Below are 20,256 nucleotides of genomic sequence, written 5' to 3'. Positions count from 1 at the left end.
TAAAACATCAAGAAATACATTTGTTAAAAAATATGAATCAGCAGCGCACTAAACTAGAGTGACAAGTTGTGAGTAACTGTCGTAATAGTTTTACTTCTCTATTTTATTTCTCATTTTTTTATGCCTAATTCAAAGTGTCTGCTTATTTTCAGCTTATTCCCTAGTTCTTATCTTCGTCTCTACTTTTCTTCTTTCGACCATTGACATTCAAAATCTATGCTTATCTCTTCTGAAAATATTCCTGGTCTGTATTAAATTAACCTCACCCTAATTTAACTTTCTTTTAAATTAATGATAATTCTGATAATAAGATCCTTCCATTAAATTGCTAAATTCTTTACCCGGCAAAGAACATCAAATAAAACCAGGCCATGGGAACAGCAACTACCATGATGCCATCTTCCAAGACACGAAGTCCAAGTAACCGACAAGGAACAGCTGCCAGTATTAAAATATTCGAAAAAAAGAAAACCACTTTTGGAGGACTTTGTGCCTGAAAAAAAAATAATTGTTAGAAAATATCTATGGGCAGTTAAAACAAAAGAACGCGGAAGATACGGAAGTTTGAGAGTATTACACATATGAGTCTAAGTCAAAGATTAAAATTAAGTTTACAGTGGGTTTGAGCCTTAGGGTGGTCGAGGGTCTTACTAAATGCTTAAAGAAGGCATAATATCATCCAGCTTTTTTGGTTTGATGATTTGTAACCAAGATTTGCTTCCTTTTTTATTTTAAAAATAAAGTAAGAAGGATAGACTGACTTTATAGTTTACCTTAGACGACCATAATTACTGTTTTTTTTAAATAATAATAAGTTTTTAGTGATGAAATTCTTTTACTATGACAATAGCTTCATAAATATACTCTTCAATCAAAGCAATTCAAAAGCAAAATCAAAAGCAATTGTCCCTTAATACTATTCTAATAAAGTTCGATCAGAATCAACGTGAAATATGTTATACTTGTTTTTTTCTTTGTTTTTACTAATGACCATTAGTAAACCCTTTCACCTTGATCTTTCCATGATACAAGCGAAATTGGGGTCTTCTTTTTTGCGAAAAATAAATACCAATAAGTAGACTTTATTATCACTACTAATAAAAACCCAGTGTGTATGCGTATGCTAAGAAGAATAATTTGATCTTTTTTAGTAATCTCTTTCGTTTTCCGTTGAACCCAAGTGACGTTTTATTGTTAACATGTAAAAAAAAAGTGATTTTCTTTGTTGTTCAAGCCAGAGGCTGTAAGTTTCATATATGGCGTTTTTGGCCGTTTTATGGCGTTTTTGGCCGATTCCAGGGGTGTACGTTTCATTTCGATCCAATTTGGTTTCAAAATAACTGATTTTGAGTTGCTAATGGCCGAAGCTCGTCTTTTACCTGTGATGCAGCAGCCTCTTCATTCTAATTCTCCTTGATTCTATTCTCTTAAGATTTTCGTCTCCTTGATTTAAGTATATTTCATCTGATTTGAATTTTTAGAATAATACAGCATTTATATTTAGCATTTATTATTTAGGTAATACAGCATTTTTCCCTGACTACTTATGTAACTAGCTTACTAATTTTATTTTTTTTTTCTCAGATCGCTGGCATTTCTCCCTTTTCACTGTTGTTACGCCTTAACATTTTTGACAGAATGCAGCTGTAGTTTTTATAGCAATAGAGGAAATGTGTTCATAGTTGAATCTTATTCTTTTTCTCTCTTTCCCTTATCCTCTTTCAATTTTCTATTAACTAACATTATTGAACAAATGAGTCAGGCCGAACTTACTATTAAAAAAGATAAATAAAAAATAAAACGGAGAATCCCAAGCCATTTCTGCGGATAAATATTACAGGAAATACGGCTTCATCAAGCAAAATGGTATTTAAGCCGGCAAACTAAAGCTTTAATAAATGTATTAAAACGAAGAAATAATACTGATTTCATAAACAGTCCTCAGTCATAAAGATCATGTGTGATTAGAAAAAAAGGCTGTTAAATTACATTGAAAGACTAGGGATTAATTTGGGTTCTCGAGGGCGGGAATTAATTTTTTTTTTATTACTCAGATAAGACTCAAATTATTGTTGAAAACTATAATCATAAAAAAGGCTATATGCAGGGGGCCTACAAGGTTTGAACCCCCCGCCCTAAAAATGTGTCTGACTCATAAAAATGTAGCAAAAATGCACATAAACAAATTCATTGAGGCGTTTTTTAAGTTTTTTTGTGACCTCTCCTCCTCCCCCCAAACAATTTCCCCCCACGGACAAAAAATTTGGATACGCCCATGGTCACAAATAAGATATATTCGTCAAACAAGAAAATACACTCTGTGATCACTTGTACTTACAGACAGAATACAAGTATTTGTGTCCATTATTTTGAATTTAATTATTGGACTGCAATAGTGCTAAGCAACAATATTCAAGAAGATTGGTAATTAATGATAATGTCATATTTAATTTTTTTGTCAATAACATACATAAATGAGTAAAAAAAAGAAAAGGAAGATATATTTGCTAATTTCTTTTGAAATGCTTGGTCAAGATGAAACCACACAAATACTGACTCGAGGAACTTCATTCTGAAAAATACCCATTAAAAAAAAGACATCAAGTTGTATGCTTGCTAAAGTGGTTTTATTTTTCATCGTGACTTAGAACTATTGTTACGTAGCCATTGCTATATCTTTAACATATGGAAATTACAGAAGAAATAAATATTCGATTTTTCTTATAAATGTTTAACCAGGTTACACCATAGGTGCAACTTGAGTAAAATTTGCGAATTAATCAGCCTAATTTTTAGTCAATACGGAGTGATTTAATTGTGTGTCTCCATCAAATATGTATGGCTCATAGATTTCATTATTGAGTAGGACAAGAATTTAAATTAAAGAATTAAGTTTATTCTTATTGTAGTGATATAAGTAAACTTTAACGCTTGCAACAACCGCTACTATTACGATAATTGTTACTTTGCTTAGAAAAAATTTTAATAATCTGAGTTTTCCTTTGTATACTTTGTAGTGTATTTTTTTGCTATTTTGGAATAAATCCTATGCTCAAATTTACGTGCAAGATATACCAAATTGTTTAGCAGGCATTTTCGTCAGTTTTTTTAGCCTGAACTTGCGCAGCCCTTATTAAGAATATTGCAAATAATAGAACTTACCATGCCTTTGAGAAAGCTCACAATGCCTTGATTCACAATTTCTAAACCAAGCTGAAGAATTAGGTAGGCTACTGAACTAAGTATCACCCCAAGTTCACTGCTTAAACGAACATAATCGTATGTATCCATTTGGTCAAATTGCTTCATTGTTGGCTGTGTCTTAGTTGGTCTAAGATAAACTGCCACGCTTAGAAATAAAAGATGAATGAAATGAATAACAAGCCGCTTCATGAATTGGTTCTGGAATAAGAATTAAAATGCTGTTAAATTTTAGTTTTCTACGCTTCTTTACACAAATAACTTTTCTTTCTAAGTTTAATGAGATACATTTTTCAATGTAAGAAATTCAAGGAAAAGGTACGTCACTTCAAACTTCGTATTTGTATTTTATGACGGATATGTTTGAAATAAGTATAGTTTAATAACATGAAAGAACTCTTTAAAATGGTATCATATTGAAACCCAGCATGATAATAACAATACTGATCATTTTAAATAATCTCTTTTTTTCTTTCTTGTAAGAAACAGTTAATAGGTTATAATCTAAAATAAATCTAATCTAATATAATCTAAAATAATCTAAAATATTTTATAATCTAATATTATATATTAGATTATCAAATATATCAAATATTATCAAATATAAAATATTATCAAATATTTTATAATCTATAATCTAAAATAATCTAAAATAAATTTTGAATTCTTAATAACAAACTAAACTGCCGGCAAACTAAGAAAGTCATAACTTCAGACTTTGAAATTTAGTGAATAGTGTCAGCCATTCCTTTAGTTATGAATACATTTTTAGTACCTTATTAAAAGTTATTTTATTAATTCCTTAGAGGTAAATACTAATCAATAATTTTGCAATAAAAAGAATGATAGCTAAGTTGGTCTTTATCTAGAAGGCTACAAGTGAATATAGCTGAGAGGAGGAACAGGATGAGAGGATGAACAGAATATTGAAGGCTGTGATTTCAGTGAGGGAGGGGGGTTTCTGTTAGATGTTTTGATTTTTAACAAGAGATACAGTGGTTTCATTGGGGGGGGGGCTGTTTTCTGCTGGATTTTTGTCCCACCCCCAGATTTAAGGAAATACCTTCTTGGGGTATTTTCATCGAAAAGAGCCTTTTCCTCGGTAACACTGAAAAGTTACAATTAAAAAATTACCCGGAATTGTAAAATGCCATTGAAAAAAAGACAATCCCTTTACCTCTAAGTCATTATGGATTGAAGTAACTGTTCAGACAAGCATTGGAAGTCAGGAATTCTCCAATTCGGTTTTAAATGCTCAAATTGAATATATTCTCGAAATTTGTGATAGACACAAAGTAATTTATTTCAATTTTGGATCTGGGTGAGGGGGTAATTTGTAATAATACTAAGAAAACAAGTAGTTTCAAAGGAAATTTCAAACATGACCCTTTGTCAGGATCTTGGTGACGATAATTACCATCATTATTGCTGACGCCACAAAATTCCAACATGTTTATAAAAAAAAGTAGGGAATAGATCATTTTTTAACTTAATTCCAAACAGAAAATGAATGGCGATAGATAATTCACCATTAGTAGGGGGATCAACAGCTAAACTTAATATGATTAGCCAGTCTTCTCATTTTTGAATATAGTAATTTTCCCTTCTCATTTCTGTTTTTGACAATTGACTGGTTATTCTTATAAAAAATAAACAGTTGACCAACCTGTGCAAATGTTTTCCACTTTTCCTCCAAAAGCCTTTGAATAATGCCACCATCTAACATGTCAACATGCTCTTCTTTTGTACCATTCAGAATTATCATAAGTGCACTCGACCAATCTGTAAGCAATAAAAACTGTTAGTATTAAGCGAATACGTATATGCTTGAAGACTCAATTTCTTTTCTGGGCGAAGGTGGAAGATCATTTCTATATTTATACGTAATAAATTCCTAATTGTATTCGAATTGTCAGAGTATGAAAAAATCAGCGACTGGCCTAGAAGAGACTATTATGGACAAAAAAACCCTCAATTGCTTATCATTAGCCCTTGTTTTTCATTTACTGTCTTTTGCCACCTATATTTTCCTGAATCTTTAAATTCTCGAAAAAGACCATCATTTTCATTAGAAATGGACGCTTTCGTCGCTTTCGTTGATGACAGTACCCTTGGTATTGCAGTAAGAACAGAGTCTGTGATGCTTCTTAAGGAGGTCCTAGCTGATCAATTTTTTTATTATTCTTTTTTAATTCTTTTTTTTTATATGAGAAACACCTTTTTGAATTGGTAATATTACACAAAGAGAAAAGAGCTATGTTATGCTTTTGTTACTGTTTGCCTTGACTAAAAATTTATTACGTAACTAGATTTTAGATATTAGAGAAAAAGATATATCAACGAACTATTTAGTACATAGTATGTTCTTTTTCTTCTTTCATTTTAATAAACTTTTAATTTCTCTTATTTTAATTAATAAACTGTATCTTAAATCTTATTAACAATCATAATTTGTTATTCCTTTCTACAAGGAATAACTATATTAATATGACCACTATAACCATAGGAATAACCAATAACCATTGTTACCCGTTAAAATAAGCAAATCTGCAAAAATTCAGACTCCTAGAATTAAAATTTGACAATGAATTATACAATTTTTGAAACCTATTTTATTAACAGCATACTCACTAGTCTCTCCGTCGGGTCTAATCGTATCTAATGCACTTAAAGGATAAGCAGAGCAGGTAATGTTGGAGTAGCGCCAAAATTCCAGAGCAGAAAGTTCCATCATTTCCAGAAAAATTTGAGCTCTTGCCATTTCACAAGCAAGAGCTAGGGGAGTAAGGCCAGCCAGATTTATCAGTGTTGGCTTAGCTGGTCGTCTTGGGTGACGCATGGCGTAACCGTACATGGACTGCAAATGAATCGAATTAGAACAACTATAGGTATGCTTAAACACAGATAATATTCCAAGAGTACCTATAGAACTTTTTTTTAGGAAGGGTAAGCCAGAAAAACTTCCCAGAAACAGAAGCGAAGTTTGGAAAATATCGTTTTTCGGTCTCGTCAATTTTTGGGGGGCATTACGGTCAACCCGAATCTGAAAAATGCTACTATCTTCGTATATCTTTCGTGGTATTAAGCGATTTAGACAAAATGTTCGCTTTGCTGGAAAGCTATGGTACAACACTCAACCATTAATCGCAGAAAAACCGTCTGAACAACATATGTCACTATACTTCCTTGTTGTGCATTTCCTCAGCTAAAGACGTCACGCATGCGTTATTAGAACCTTTGCATTTTTTTCTCTGGCTGAAAGGAGTGTATTTTTCATTCTGTTTCGTTTCTTATTAAGACACAATAGCAATTAATTTACAGACATTATTTGTTCTTTATTATAATCAAAACTTCAACTTACGTTCCAACTCAGTCTAGATCTTTTATTTCTTTTGAGGTCCCATTTTCCCGAAGACCTGGTGTTCAGCTCAGACAATCTATTAATTTGATATATTCTAAAGAAATATTCATCTGTCGGGATTATTTGAGCCTTCGAAACTTTGCTTGGCTAGAAAGCGGATGAACTTTTTTGTTTCTTTTACTTTAATGCTGTATATTTTTGGTTAGGAAATGACAACAATTACTTTTGATCCATTATTTTATACTCCATTACAGTCAAAACTTCAACTTACGTTCCAACTCGGTCTGGGAGATCTTTATTCCTTCTCAGCTCCCAGTTTCCCGTAGACCAGGTGCTCAGCTCAATTAATCTGCTAATTTGATATATTCCATAGAAATTTTAGTTTTTTGGGATTATTTGAGACTACAATTTTGCTTGGTTGAAAAGCAGATAAACTTTTTTTTATTTTTATACTGTATAAGTTCGGTTAGGGAATAACAACAATTGCTCTTGAGACATTATTTTATTCTTCATTACAGTCAAAACTTCAAATTACGTTCCAACTCGGTCTGGGAGATATTTATTCCTTCTGAGCTCCCATTTTCCCGTAGACTTGGTACTCAGCTCAAACAATCTGTTCATTTGATATATCCCATGGAAACATTCATTTTTTGGAATTATTTGAACCTTTGCAATTTTGCTTGGCTGAAAAGCGGACAATTTTTTTTCTTTTAGTTTAATGGCCAATATTTTTGGTTAGGGAATGACAACAATTTCTCTAGAGACATTATTCTATTCTCCATTACAGTCAAAACTTCATCGTACCTTCCGGCTCGTTTCTGAGAAAAAAAGACTTGTTTTGAGTCCTATTCTACCTAGGCCGTGATGCAAAGGTAACACAACCCGCAATATTTAATGTATTCCATAAAAATATATAGCGAAAATATCCATTTTCCGCGTATTGTTTTTACTGAGTAAGCGAATGTAAAAGTTTGTAATAAAAGCTTAAAAAACAAACTTTTTGCTCAATTTCAGTTTAAACGGAAAAAAAGATTCTATTGAGTTTTTTGTATTTGTCGACCAATATTTACTGATATTACCAATGGATTCCTTTTTTTTTCTTGTCAGCTTTTGAATGTGATTGCGTTTTCAATAAAGCTCCTGGCAAGTATCCTTATTCCACTGCAGCTGAAAATCTCAAAAGGATTCAATTGTATCTATAAGATGACCCAAAATTGAAGCTAATGGAACTTTCTAAACTTCAATAACACCCCAAATGAAACTCAAATCAAGAAAATTTCCTTTCCGTAGAAATAAACTAATAATAAAACCAAAATTCGGACTGCATTTACATTCAAGCTTGTTTCGATTTCTGATTTCAACTGTGTTTTAAATCTTATGAATCTATTTTTAGAAATTGAGAACGAGGAAAAGCAAGAAACTTGGTATAGTGAAAAATTCACTAAAATTTACTACGTTCTGTAAAACTTGCTAAGAGAAAAATTAGGTTCTGGAAAGGTATTTTTAAGCTGTTAGCTCCAACCTATTCCAGAAATATCCTAAAAGCATATTTGACATATCTAGGAAAAAATATTTTTGACGCTCCATTTTCGCGAGATTTTCGGGAAAATCCCTGAAAACTCAGGGATATTGGAAGCACCGATCAGATAATAAATCAGACAGATGATAACCAATTCTCAGCTGCCATTCCTGGGAGATATCTGACACTTTATATGTGGGCTGGCCACGGAATTCCTGTGACGTTTTAAAATCACTTTTCAGTGAAAAAGTTGTGTGGCGACGGAGTACACCTGGCACTTTGACAATAAATCACATCAGTCCAGTTGTTGCAAAGTAAAATATCACTCAGTGATAGTTTACTGTGCCACCTGGCATTGCATGCCCCTAGGCCAGCGCCTAGTAGGCAAATTGGTAAATGTATTCCTAGAGGTATCAGTGATTTCAAGCTTGAAGAGAAGTCCCTGCTCTGGATCCTTGATTTTATTTTTATATGCGATCTCAGTGTATTCTTCCATTTTATAACTTTGGTAGTCGTATTCTTTCCTCGTCTAAGCATGTTCTGAAAGGAGTTCCTCAGGAAAGGGTTTTCTATATTTTTTAATATCTTCATCAATGATACTCCTTCCACTATCCGCAGTACACTAAAGCTCTATGCTGACGACCTGAAGCTCATTGGACCAGCCTTTTCTTGTGAAAATCATGCCTTCTAAAAAATAATCTTGGACTGCTTGATCAATGGGCTGAGGCTTGATTTCTCAAATTTTAGTGTTGTCAAGTGCAATGTCATTCACTTTGGAAAAACTAAAGCTTCTTGTTCTTATTTTTTCTCAAGTCACCCTCTTTGCTCTGTAAATAATGAGCAGGATCTTGGAGGAATTACTATGGATAATGAATTGAAATTCAGCACTCATGCTAAGAAGTCTGCTGCTGATGCTAGTTCAACCACAGGGCTGATTGAGCGTGTTTTTTCCACTTATTTCCCTTAAAGTCGTCAGTCTTTCGTACAAGGGGCTTGTGCGTCCTAATTTCGTAGTTGAAATGTCTCTAGCCTTCCCTTATTTTAAAAAAAGACATAAAAGTGCTGGAAGATGTGCAGAGACGTATCACTAAAATGATATCCGGCATGTGGGAGCTTTCCTACCCTGCAAGACTAGCAAAGCTGAAACTCCCAACACTTACTGGGATAAATTCTTTTCCTCAAGAATCATCAACAGTTGAAATAAACTCTCTGAAGAAACTGTTACTGCTGAATCTGTGAACTTCCCAAACGAAAACTGGCTGCTGAGTGGTCCTCCAGGGAGTGAAAGCTCAACTGGGAAGCTCTGGATCAGCATAGTGCACATCGTCACTAAAGAATCCTGAATACAACTGAAATCGTCAACTCTGGAGTAATCCTTAGATTGCTTCGAGTTGTAATTTAAGGCAATTTAAGGTGAAATATGCATCACTAAGCTCCTATTTCCAGAGAAGGAACTGGATTGAAGCAGTAAAAGAGTAGTAAACAGTTGTACTGCACTTATTTAATAGGTGTTGTGTGACAATTTTTGAACATCCCAGACAGAAAGCCAGTTCTATCAATAAGTTCAACCTGTTTTCTGATATAAGATCTGAAATTTCTCTATCTTGAGCTTCTAAGAGTTTTAAGGTTTCTCCCAAAATATTTTAGGTCCTCTCTTCTTGCTTAAAGAAGTTGTTGAACATTGGAATTTCTGACAGAAAGATTGTTCGTATCTTGAATATCAAAATCATTCTCTAACAAACAGCTACTTATTAAGAACAGTATTTGGGCCGTAAAATTCTGAAATTTTGTTAAACCGAGACAGCTGAGCCTCGATTGCTCAAGTAGCCATTATCATAAACCATACTTTTGGGATAAAATAATAGGCAAATGTGTTGTAATCTAAGGCTTGTAAGCGTTGTTTAAATAACCGAATTAATTTTAAAGTTTCATGGGTCTTGAAACATATTAATGGATTTTACACACCTTTTCTGTCTGGAAATTTAAATACTAAAGCAATTGGCAGGTTGAACTATGTATGAAGTAAGTTTTCCTCACAGCGTACATACCAGTTTGTCACAAATAACAACCATGTGAAGGACCATATTCCCATAAGTATCTCTAGCATTCGGGTCTGCTCCTTTTTCAATCAGCATATTGTAGGCAGTTTCGTTTGCGACACAAGTTGCCCAGGCTAAAGGAAGCTCTCCGAAGTAAGCAAGTCCTTCGTAACTTGTGTTTGCTGCTGCTGGGCTAACTTGCTGATCAGCTGGCTGGAAAAATGTCCCTAAAAATGAAGCAGTTAAGAAAATAATAAGGCGCAGATATTCAATATTTCAAGGGTTGTATCAATGTCCTATATGTGCTTTTGTTTAAACTTTATGTTTAGCCTGGTATATGCTAAGTTCAGATGCATATGGCTCCTGTAAAGTTTTCTTTAAAGAGTAAAAGAATTTCGGACTTTTAATTGTTTGGGAGTCCTATAATGTTTTAGTATTGAAAAGCCCTTCCCTTACCCTACAAATATTTAGTGTTTTTTTATTAACATCGAAAAATTTGTTAGTCTTACAAGATGTACTAAATAAAAAATTAGTTTTTTCTACTGAAAGTAAGGACCAAAATTATAACATAAAATAAATCTAAATGAAATTATTCCGTATATGAGGGGGGCTGCCTTTTCCTCAATACTCCTATCTTCACGCAAAAGTTTTTTAAATACTTTTAAAAAAGGCTCTGACAGCGGCCCTTGTGTTCCAGGAATCGTTCGTAAAGAATGGGGATAAAAGGTCAAACTTTAGCATAAAGACGGGGTAATGAAAAGATGGCAACCTCCCCCATCATAAATGGAATAAATTATTCGTTTCAAGTTTCAATGTTGCTCCTTCCGGAATAAATTCTTTTCGTTTAAAGTTTTAATGTTGCTCCTTACTTTCAGCAGAAAAACTTGTTTTTTTTTAATTTAAATTTCTGATCGTTTTTCAAATAATCCCAGAAAATCCAACCCCTCCATGGAAAATGCCCTGCACTGGCAATTCCTCCATAGAAAGTCTTTCCTACGTAAAATTCTTCCCCAGGAAAATTACCCTTGGACAATTCCATCATATCTGAAAATTCCCCCAAGTAAATTTCTTGCTTACAATTCCGCTTGAATCATACTCCTTAGCATCCTTTCATTTGAAGAAAGACCTGCTTTTCATTTAACTTTTTTATTGTTTTTCAGGTCATGGCGGAATCCCCCTCTTTAGATAATATTTCCCGAAGATCCTCCCCCCCCCAATGGAAAATTCCTTCCACCGAAAATTTCCACACGAAAGCCCAGTTAGGCCATGGTGACAAACACAAAACAAGCGAAAAAATACAGGAACAAAACATAGACTAATAAGACACTAAAACTAATTATTTAAAAAAATCATCAGGATACCTCATACATACCCGGACGGACTTTCCCATATTATTTATATTTAAGCATATAAAAGTAAGTGAAATTAGTATATTTTCACTTCTGAAAATTTCCTAAATCCAATCTCCCCCCCCCAAACATCCTATATAATATTTCCATGCACAACTTCCTCACCTCTCTACATTCCCCTAAAAATGATGTAAAGACTCATCCATCTCTCCGCACATAGGGCAACTGTAAGGACCATCCATGAATCTATTTCTCCCTAAATATTTTCTACGTTCTCCAAGAGGCATAATATATATATATATATATATATATATATATATATATATATATATATATATATATATATATATATATATATATATATATATATATATGTATATATATATATATATATATATATATATATATATATATATATATATATCAAAACACAAATTCGCAAAGAAAAAAAGAACAAGGACAGTAAAAAGCCAGAAAAAATTGAAAATTATGCAAATATTTCAGTCAAGACCTCCGCCTGACCGTCCTCAATGCAGAATAAACTGATAAAAATATAAAAAAAAACCCTTAAAACAAAACACAAAACTAAAATATGATAACCATTTCTCAGTAACAGTGAAAGGGTAACTGAATATAAAAACGCAAGTCTAAATAACATTTCACAATTTCAGACTCATTTATTCAAAAATTCATATTCATCAAAATCTTCAACTTGCCCAAATGGAGAGACAAGCTCGACTGCTGGGCAAGACATAAACAAAATTTAACAATCCTCATTGATACAGAACAAACAAAAAATGAACCACTATTTCATCAATAAAAGAAAAGAAAAAAAGGGTATCTTTAATGAGGGTATTTCAGGTGGAGCAAGTGGAGTAAGGCCAAAACAAAATATGAAATAAAATAAAAAATTTACCAGCCGTTCTGACAAGCAGATTCCATTATATAACTTTTTAATCGTCTCTTGAAAGATCATTTTGGTAACTCAACAAATTTATTTAATGAATATTTGTTGGCTATTGATGGGATCATATACCGGAAAGTGAAACTGGATCTTTCATTTTTCACCAGAGGTAGTTTGTACGGGTTAACACATCTAGTTATCAGTGAATTTTGATGTTTGGACAGTAGTTTCTGGTCAAAAAAGGAATTATTTACATGCTGAATCTTAAAAAACCAACTAGATAATAGCAGATGAAATTTCTATGTAAGAGTCATTATGTCTAGAAACAGGTAAGAAGTACGTGTTTCAGAGTGAATATCTGTACTCCTCGGGGGTTGTAAAAACTTATCTAGAATTCGAATAGCTTTGTTTTGTAGGGTTTGTAGTGGTTTGTTTAATATGTGATTTAAAAGTCAGCAAAAATATAGCTGAGCAATATTGGAGGTGTGCATCAATTAGGCAAAAATATAGGGTTCTTAGAACCTTATATGAGATTAAAAAAAAAACAAGTTTTTTCAACTGAAAGTAAGGAGTGACATCAAAACTTAAAACGCACAGAAATTACTTCGTATATGAAAGAGGCTGCTTCCTCATCAACGCCCCGCTCTTTACGCTAAAGTTTGACTCTTTCTCTCAATTCTTCTTTCTAAAACAGTAAAAAACTTTAGCGTAAAGAGCGGGGCGTTGATGAGGAAGCAGCCTCTTTCATATACGAAGTAATTTCTGTGCGTTTTAAGTTTTGATGTCACTCCTTACTTTCAGTTGAAAAAACTTGTTTTTTTTTTAATTTCTGAACGTTTTTGAATCAATGCATGTTTTGATTTTGGCTCTCCGCAGAGGAATGATCAAACGAAATTTGCATATTTTTTTTTGGCTCAATGGCTTTCTCATAATTTTGATCGAATGATTTTGAGAAAAAAAGAGCAGGGGACGAAGCCTAGTTGCCCCCCGATTTTTTGGTTAATTAAAAAGGCAACTAGAACTTTTAATTTTTTACGAATCTTTTTATTGGTAAAAGATTTACGTAACTTATAAATTAGCTTAGGTAAAGAACTTTTGTATTCTCATGTTTTTATTACATATATGAGGGGATTCGCCCCATCGTCAGTACCTCGCTCTTTACACTAAAGCTTAAATTTTATCCCAATTCATTAAGAATGACCCCCTGAATCACAAAAGCCGTAGAATAAGTAGTTGAAATTACCGAAAATACATTAGCGTAAAGAGCGAGGTATTAGAAGGAGGTGAGCCCCTCATATGGGTAATAATTTCTGTTTGTTTTAAGTTTTATTGCTGTTCCTTACTTCCAGCTGAAAAAGCTTTTTCACTTTTATTTTTTAATTGTTTTTTTTTTAATAATGCTAGTAAATCCTGCTCTCCCTTCATGGAAATTTTCTTCTCCCATTACAAATTCTCGAAGGAAAGTTCCCCCAGCATATCCACCTCTTCTCAACCCCTCCCCCAAACCAAAAAAATCCTCCTGAAAACGCCTGTATACTTCCCAATAACCATTACTATATGTAAGCACAGGTCAAAGTTTGTAACTTGTTGCCCCTCCCACGGGGACTGTGGGGGAGTAAGTCGTCCCCAAAGACATAGTTATAAGGTTTTTCGACTACGCTGAATAAAATGGCTATCTCAGAATTTTGATCCGTTGACTTTGGGAAAATAATTAGCGTGGGAGGGGGCCTAGGTGCCCTCCAATTTTTTTGGTCACTTAAAAAGGGCACTAGAACTTTTCATTTCCGTTAGAATGAGCCCTCTTGCAACATTCTAGGACAACTGGGTCGATACGATCACCCCTGGGGAAAAAAAAAAACAAAAAAACAAAAAAACAAAAAAACAAATAAACACGCATCCGTGATCTGCCTTCTGGCAAAAAATGCAAAATTCCACATTTTTGTAGATAGGAGCTTAAAACTTCTACAGTAGGGTTCTCTGATACGCTGAATCTGATGGTGTGATTTTCGTTAAGATTCTATGACTTTTAGGGGGCGTTTCCCCCTATTTTCTAAAATAACGCAAATTTTCTCAGGCTCGTAACTTTTGATGGGTAAGACTAAACTTGATGAAACTTATATATTTAAAATCAGCATTAAAATGCGATTCTTTTGATGTAGCTATTGGTATCAAAATTCCATTTTTTAGAGTTTTGGTTACTATTGAGCCGGGTCGCTCCTTACTACAGTTCGTTACCACGAACTGTTTGAAAAAAAATTTTAGTCGGTGGAGCAAACCTATATTTCTTGATAATTTTAGTCTCGACAACGAAATATGTGTTTTAAAATTCATGGTAGGGTCAAAAACGATACCCAAATATTTTGCTGTGTATACTCTTTTGATTTCATGATTATTATCAATGGTAATTTTATTCAGAGAAAGATTTTTCAGCTTTTGATTTGATCTTCCATAAATAATAAATTCTGTTTTAACAAAATTAGGGACAAGTTTGTTAATTTGGAACCAATTTGTGATGGATTTTGCAACTTCAATCAGTTTTTCTTTCAGTGCATCTAATGTTGGTGCTTTAAACTTGCTGCAGTATCATCCGCAAACATAATTGTTAATGCATTTTCAGGAGTAGATTTAGGGAGATCATTACATATATTAAAAATAATAGAGGTCCTAAAATTGAACCTTGCGGTACACCGATATTATTATTCGATGTCTCAGACGAATATTCACCATCAATATCCACCACAAACCTTCAATTGTGTAAATATAATTTGATTAATTTTAAAGGTACTCCTCTTATTCCCGTATTTTCAAGTTTTGCGATTTAAAGTGTCGAAAGCTTTCTTGATATCAAAAAACAATGTAGCTGCTAAACAATCATTATCTAAAACATCATTAATGAAAATATGTGTTGCGGCGACGGCATCTTCTGTCGATCTATCTTTTAAAAAACCAAACTGGAACTTCGGAAAAAAAATTTCTTTTCCAGAAATGATGTAAGTCTATACCTCATTATTTTTTCAAAAAATTTAGCCAGTGGGGAAAGGAGTGCAATAGGACGGTAATTATTGGGATCTTGAGCCTCACATTTTTTAATATAGGGATTATTTTAGCCTTTTTCAGAAGATCAGGGAAGACAGCATTTTTTATGCTCGTATTTATAACATGTGCAAGAGGTTCATATATTACTCCTGATATTTTCTTTAAAAAATTTGTCGAAATACCATCTACTGAAGCCGAATTTCCTATCTTTAAGTCACTAATAGCTTTTTGGTATTCATCAAATGATACTGGTAGCATATATAATGATTTATCTTCGTTTTGGGGCAAAAATCGTGTATAATCTCATGACTCATCCAAAAGATCTCTAACCAATTCTTCACCAATTTTACTAAAATGCTTAGCAAATAATTCTGAGATATCCTTTTTTCAGTTGATACATTAGCGTCATTTCCATTATTAAAAAAAGTCGGTGTTGCTCTTGGTTTATTTTTATTTAATTTCTCACGCAAGATTTCCCACATTTTCTGCTGGGAAATCACGTTTCAAAAATCATTTCTACATTCCAACAATGAAAACACGTTTCAAAAATCATTTCTACATTCCAAATCATTAGGTCTCGTCTTATTTTCGATTTTAACTCTTTTCTTATGATAAATCCTAATCCACCATGCTGATGGTGTTTTCTACTCTTATGAACAAAATCATAATCAAGAAACATTACATCATTAATATACCTATCATTTAAGAAAGTTTCGTTTACCGCTAAACCTTCAATTTTATTTTTATTAATTACTAGCTGTTGGGGTGGCACTTCTCGCCACCCCAACCAGTAGTTGGTGGGGGTGCTTCACGCCCCCAAGCCCCCCGAGCGCGTAAGTCGTTCCGCGCCATATTAGTTACGCGCCATTGTAGTTGTGTCCCACCTGTGAATATAGAAAGATATATATATATATATTTTTAATTACCCATTGTCTGTGCATATAAACAGATTGTCAGGTTTACCGACTCTTGAACATGCAACATATAATTGTCCATGGGAAAAAAAAAATCCGTATTCAGATCTATACCTCATTATTCTAATGATTGCCCTTGAGCTTTGTTGATGTAATTGCTAATCGAACATTCCTTGTGTCCCCGTCGTCATTTATATATCCCCCCTGTGCCCCCCGGCGTCCCCGTTGTAGTTGTGTCCCTGTGTCCCGGTTGTCATTTATATTCCCTGTATCCCGGTGTCCCGGTCGTCATATTTGTCCCGGTGTCCCGGTCTGTAATTTATCTTTGAGTGTCGTCATTTATATTCCCTGTGAACATGCAACATATAATTGTTCATGGGAAAAACAATCCATATTCAGATCTATACCTCATTATTCTAATGATTGCCCTTGAGCTTTGTTGATGGTGATTGCTAATCGAACATTCCCTGTGTCCCCGTCGTCATTTATATATCCCCCTGTGCCACCCGGCGTCCCCTTTGTAGTTGTGTCCCTGTGTCCCGGTCGTCATTTATATTCCATGTGTCCCGGTCGTCATTTGTGTCCCGGTGTCCCAGTCTGTAATTTCTCTTTGAGTGCCCCGGTCGTCATTTATATTCCCTGTGTCCCGGTCGTCATTTGTTTCCCGGTCTGTAATTTCTCTTCGAACATTCCCTGTGTCCCCGTCGTCATTTATATATCCCCCCTGTGCCCCCGGCGTCCTCGTTGTAGTTGTGTCCCTGCGTCCCGGTCGTCATTTATATTCCCTGTGTCCCGGTCGTTATTTGTGTCCCGGTGTCCCAGTCTGTAATTTCTCTTTGAGTTTCCCGGTCGTTATTTATATTCCCTGTGTCCCGGTCGTCATTTGTGTCCCGGTGTCCCGGTCTGTAATTTCATCAGTTGACAAACATGACGTCAGTCGACAGTCGACAAACAACTTCATGACAACATACAGCTCAATCCTTATAATGACGTCAGTCGACACACAAACATGACGTCAGTCAACAGACACACACAAACAACTTATTTTTATATATATAGACTAGCTGTTGGGGTGGCGCTTCGCGCCAACCCAACACCTAGTTGGTGGGGGCGCTTCGCCCCCCCCCCCAAGCCCCCCTGCGCGCGTAAGTCGTTACGCGCCATTGTAGTTGTGTCCCTGTGTCCCACCTGTGAATATAGATAGACAGATATATATATATATATATATATATATATATATATATATATATATATATATATATATATATATATATATATATATATATATATATATATATATATATATATATATATATATATATATATATATATATATATATATATATATATATATATATATGTTTTTAACTACGTAAAACTTGCGAATATACAACATTATTCGCTGTCCCATTGTCTGTACATATAAATAGATTGTTAGGTTTACAGACTCTTGAACATGCAACATATAATTGTCCATGGGAAAAACAATCCGTATTCAGATCTATACCTCATTATTCTAATGATTGCCCTTGAGCTTTGTTGATGGTGATTGCTAATCCAATATTCCCGGTGTCCCCATCGTCATTTATATATCCCCCTGGGCCCCCGGCGTCCCCGTTGTAGTTGTGTCCCTGTGTCCGGGTCGTCATTTATAGTCGACAAACATGACGTCAGTCGACACACAAACATGACGTCAGTCGACACACACGTCCCATTCGTCATTTGTGTCCCGGTGTCCCAGTCTGTAGTTTCTCTTTGAGTGTCCCGGTCGTCTTTTTTTCTTTTTTCATTTTAGTTTTTTTGTAGTTTTTACCTTTTTTAGTTTTTTATTTTTATTTTTTTTAGTTTTCTTTTTCTCCTTTATTTTTCAGTTTTTTTTCTTTTTTTAGTTTTTTTTTCTTTTTCAGTTTTTAGTTTTTTTATTAGTTTTTAGTTTTTTTCTTTTTACCTTTTTTTAGTTTTTTTAGTTTTTTTCTTTTTCAGTTTTTTTGTAGTTTTTACCTTTCTTTAATTTTTTTTCTTCTTTTGTATTAACGCTAAAGCCAAGGTTCGAACCTGGAACCTCTCGGACCTAGAACCTGGAACATAACGCTTTACCAACTCAGCTACTTCGGCTTGAATACATTTAAATTTTTTAGTTTTTTTATTTTTATTTTTTTTAGTTTTCTTTTTCTCCTTTATTTTTCAGTTTTTTTCCTTTTTTTAGTTTTTTTCTTTTTCAGTTTTTAGTTTTTTTAGTTTTTTTATTAGTTTTTCTTTTTTTTTCTTTTTAGTTTTTACCTTTTTTTAGTTTTTTTTCTTTTTTAGTTTGTAGTTTTTTTACCTTATATATATATATATATATATATATATATATATATATATATATATATATATATATATATATATATATATATATATATATATATATATATGTTTTTAACTAACGCGCCACCCCAACACCTAGTTGGTGGGGGCGCTTCGCCACCCCCCCCCCAAGCCCATCCGCACGCGTAAGTCGTTACGCGCCATTGTAGTTGTGTCCCACCTGTGAATATATATATATATATATATATATATATATATATATATATATATATATATATATATATATATATATATATATATATATATATATATATATATATATATATATTCTTCGCTGTCCCATTGTCTGTGCATATGAATAGATTGTCAGGTTTACCGACTATTGAACATGCAACATATAATTGTCCATGGGAAAAACAATCCGTATTCAGGTCTATACCTCATGATTCTAATGATTGCCCTTGAGCTTTGTTGATGGTGATTGCTAATCGAACATTCTCTGTGCCCCCGTCGTCATTTATATATCCCCCTGTGCCCCCCGGCGTCCCCGTTGTAGTTGTGTCCCTGTGTACCGGTCATTTATATTCCCTGTGTCCCGGTCGTCATTTGTGTCCGGGTGTCCCAGTCTGTAATTTCTCTTTGAGTGTCCATATGATGAAATAAATTTTTTGCTTTTTTTCCTTTTTAATTTTTTTTTTGGTTTTTACCTTTTTTTTAGCTTTTTATTTATTTATCTCTTTTCTTTTTAGTTTTTTTTGTAGTTTTTCCCTTTTTTGTTTTTTTTTATTTTTATCTTTTTTAGTTTTCTTTTTCTCCTTTATTTTTCAGTTTTTTTCCTTTTTTAGTTTTTTTCTTGTTTAGTTTTGAAATAAATTTTTAGTTTTTTTCCTTTTTTCTTTTTAGTTTTTTTGGTTTTTACCTTTTTTTTAGCTTTTTTAGTTTTTTTTTCTTTTTAGTTTTTTTTTTGTAGTTTTTACCTTTTTTTAGTTTTTTTATTTTTATTTTTTTTAGTTTTCTTTTTCTCCTTTATTTTTCAGTTTTTTTCCTTTTTTAGTTTTTTTTCTTTTTTAGTTTTTAGTTTTTTAGTTTTTACCTTTTTTTAGCTTTTTTAGTCTTTTAGGTTTTTTTGTAGTTTTTACCTTTTTACTTTTTTTTATTAGTTTTTAGTTTGTTTTTTTTTTGTTTTAGTTTTTTTGTAGTTTTTACCTTTTTTAAGTTTTTTTTTTAGTTTTTAGTTTTTTACCCTTTTTTTAGCTTTTTTAGTTTTTTTAGTTTTTTTCTTTTTGTTTTTTTTGTAGTTTTTGTAAGGTTCGAGCCTGGAACCTCTCGAACCTAGAACCTGGAACATAACGCGTTACCAACTCAGCTACATCGGCTTGAATACTTTCGTTTTTGAATTGGTATATGATAGAAATAATTCAGACGTCATATGCGGACAGACAGACAGACAGGCAACTTATATATATATATATATATATATATATATATATATATATATATATATATATATATATATATATATATATATATATATATATATATATATATATATATATATATATAGATACAGAAGATATCAAACAGTTCGTTGTAACGAACTGTAGTAAGGAGCGACCCGGCTCAATA

General features: G+C 33.1%; 1 protein-coding gene across 1 annotated transcript in view; it reads right to left on the bottom strand.

Annotated features, from left to right (window-relative positions):
- The window catches only part of LOC136032957 (uncharacterized), a gene marked incomplete in the record, with an annotated part of 79,335 nt that overhangs the window by 23,794 nt on the left and 35,285 nt on the right, over positions 1-20,256 (bottom strand). The window contains 5 exon segments of the mRNA XM_065713441.1: positions 342-493; positions 3,163-3,402; positions 4,868-4,983; positions 5,833-6,058; positions 10,130-10,347. Of these exon segments, the coding sequence (XP_065569513.1) occupies positions 342-493; positions 3,163-3,402; positions 4,868-4,983; positions 5,833-6,058; positions 10,130-10,347 (952 nt within the window).

Source organism: Artemia franciscana, chromosome 11, assembly GCF_032884065.1.
Source record: "Artemia franciscana chromosome 11, ASM3288406v1, whole genome shotgun sequence".
NCBI classification, from domain to species: Eukaryota; Metazoa; Arthropoda; class Branchiopoda; order Anostraca; family Artemiidae; genus Artemia; species Artemia franciscana.
The sequence above is the reverse complement of the archived record's forward strand: the minus strand, read 5'-3'. Positions and strand labels throughout refer to the sequence as shown.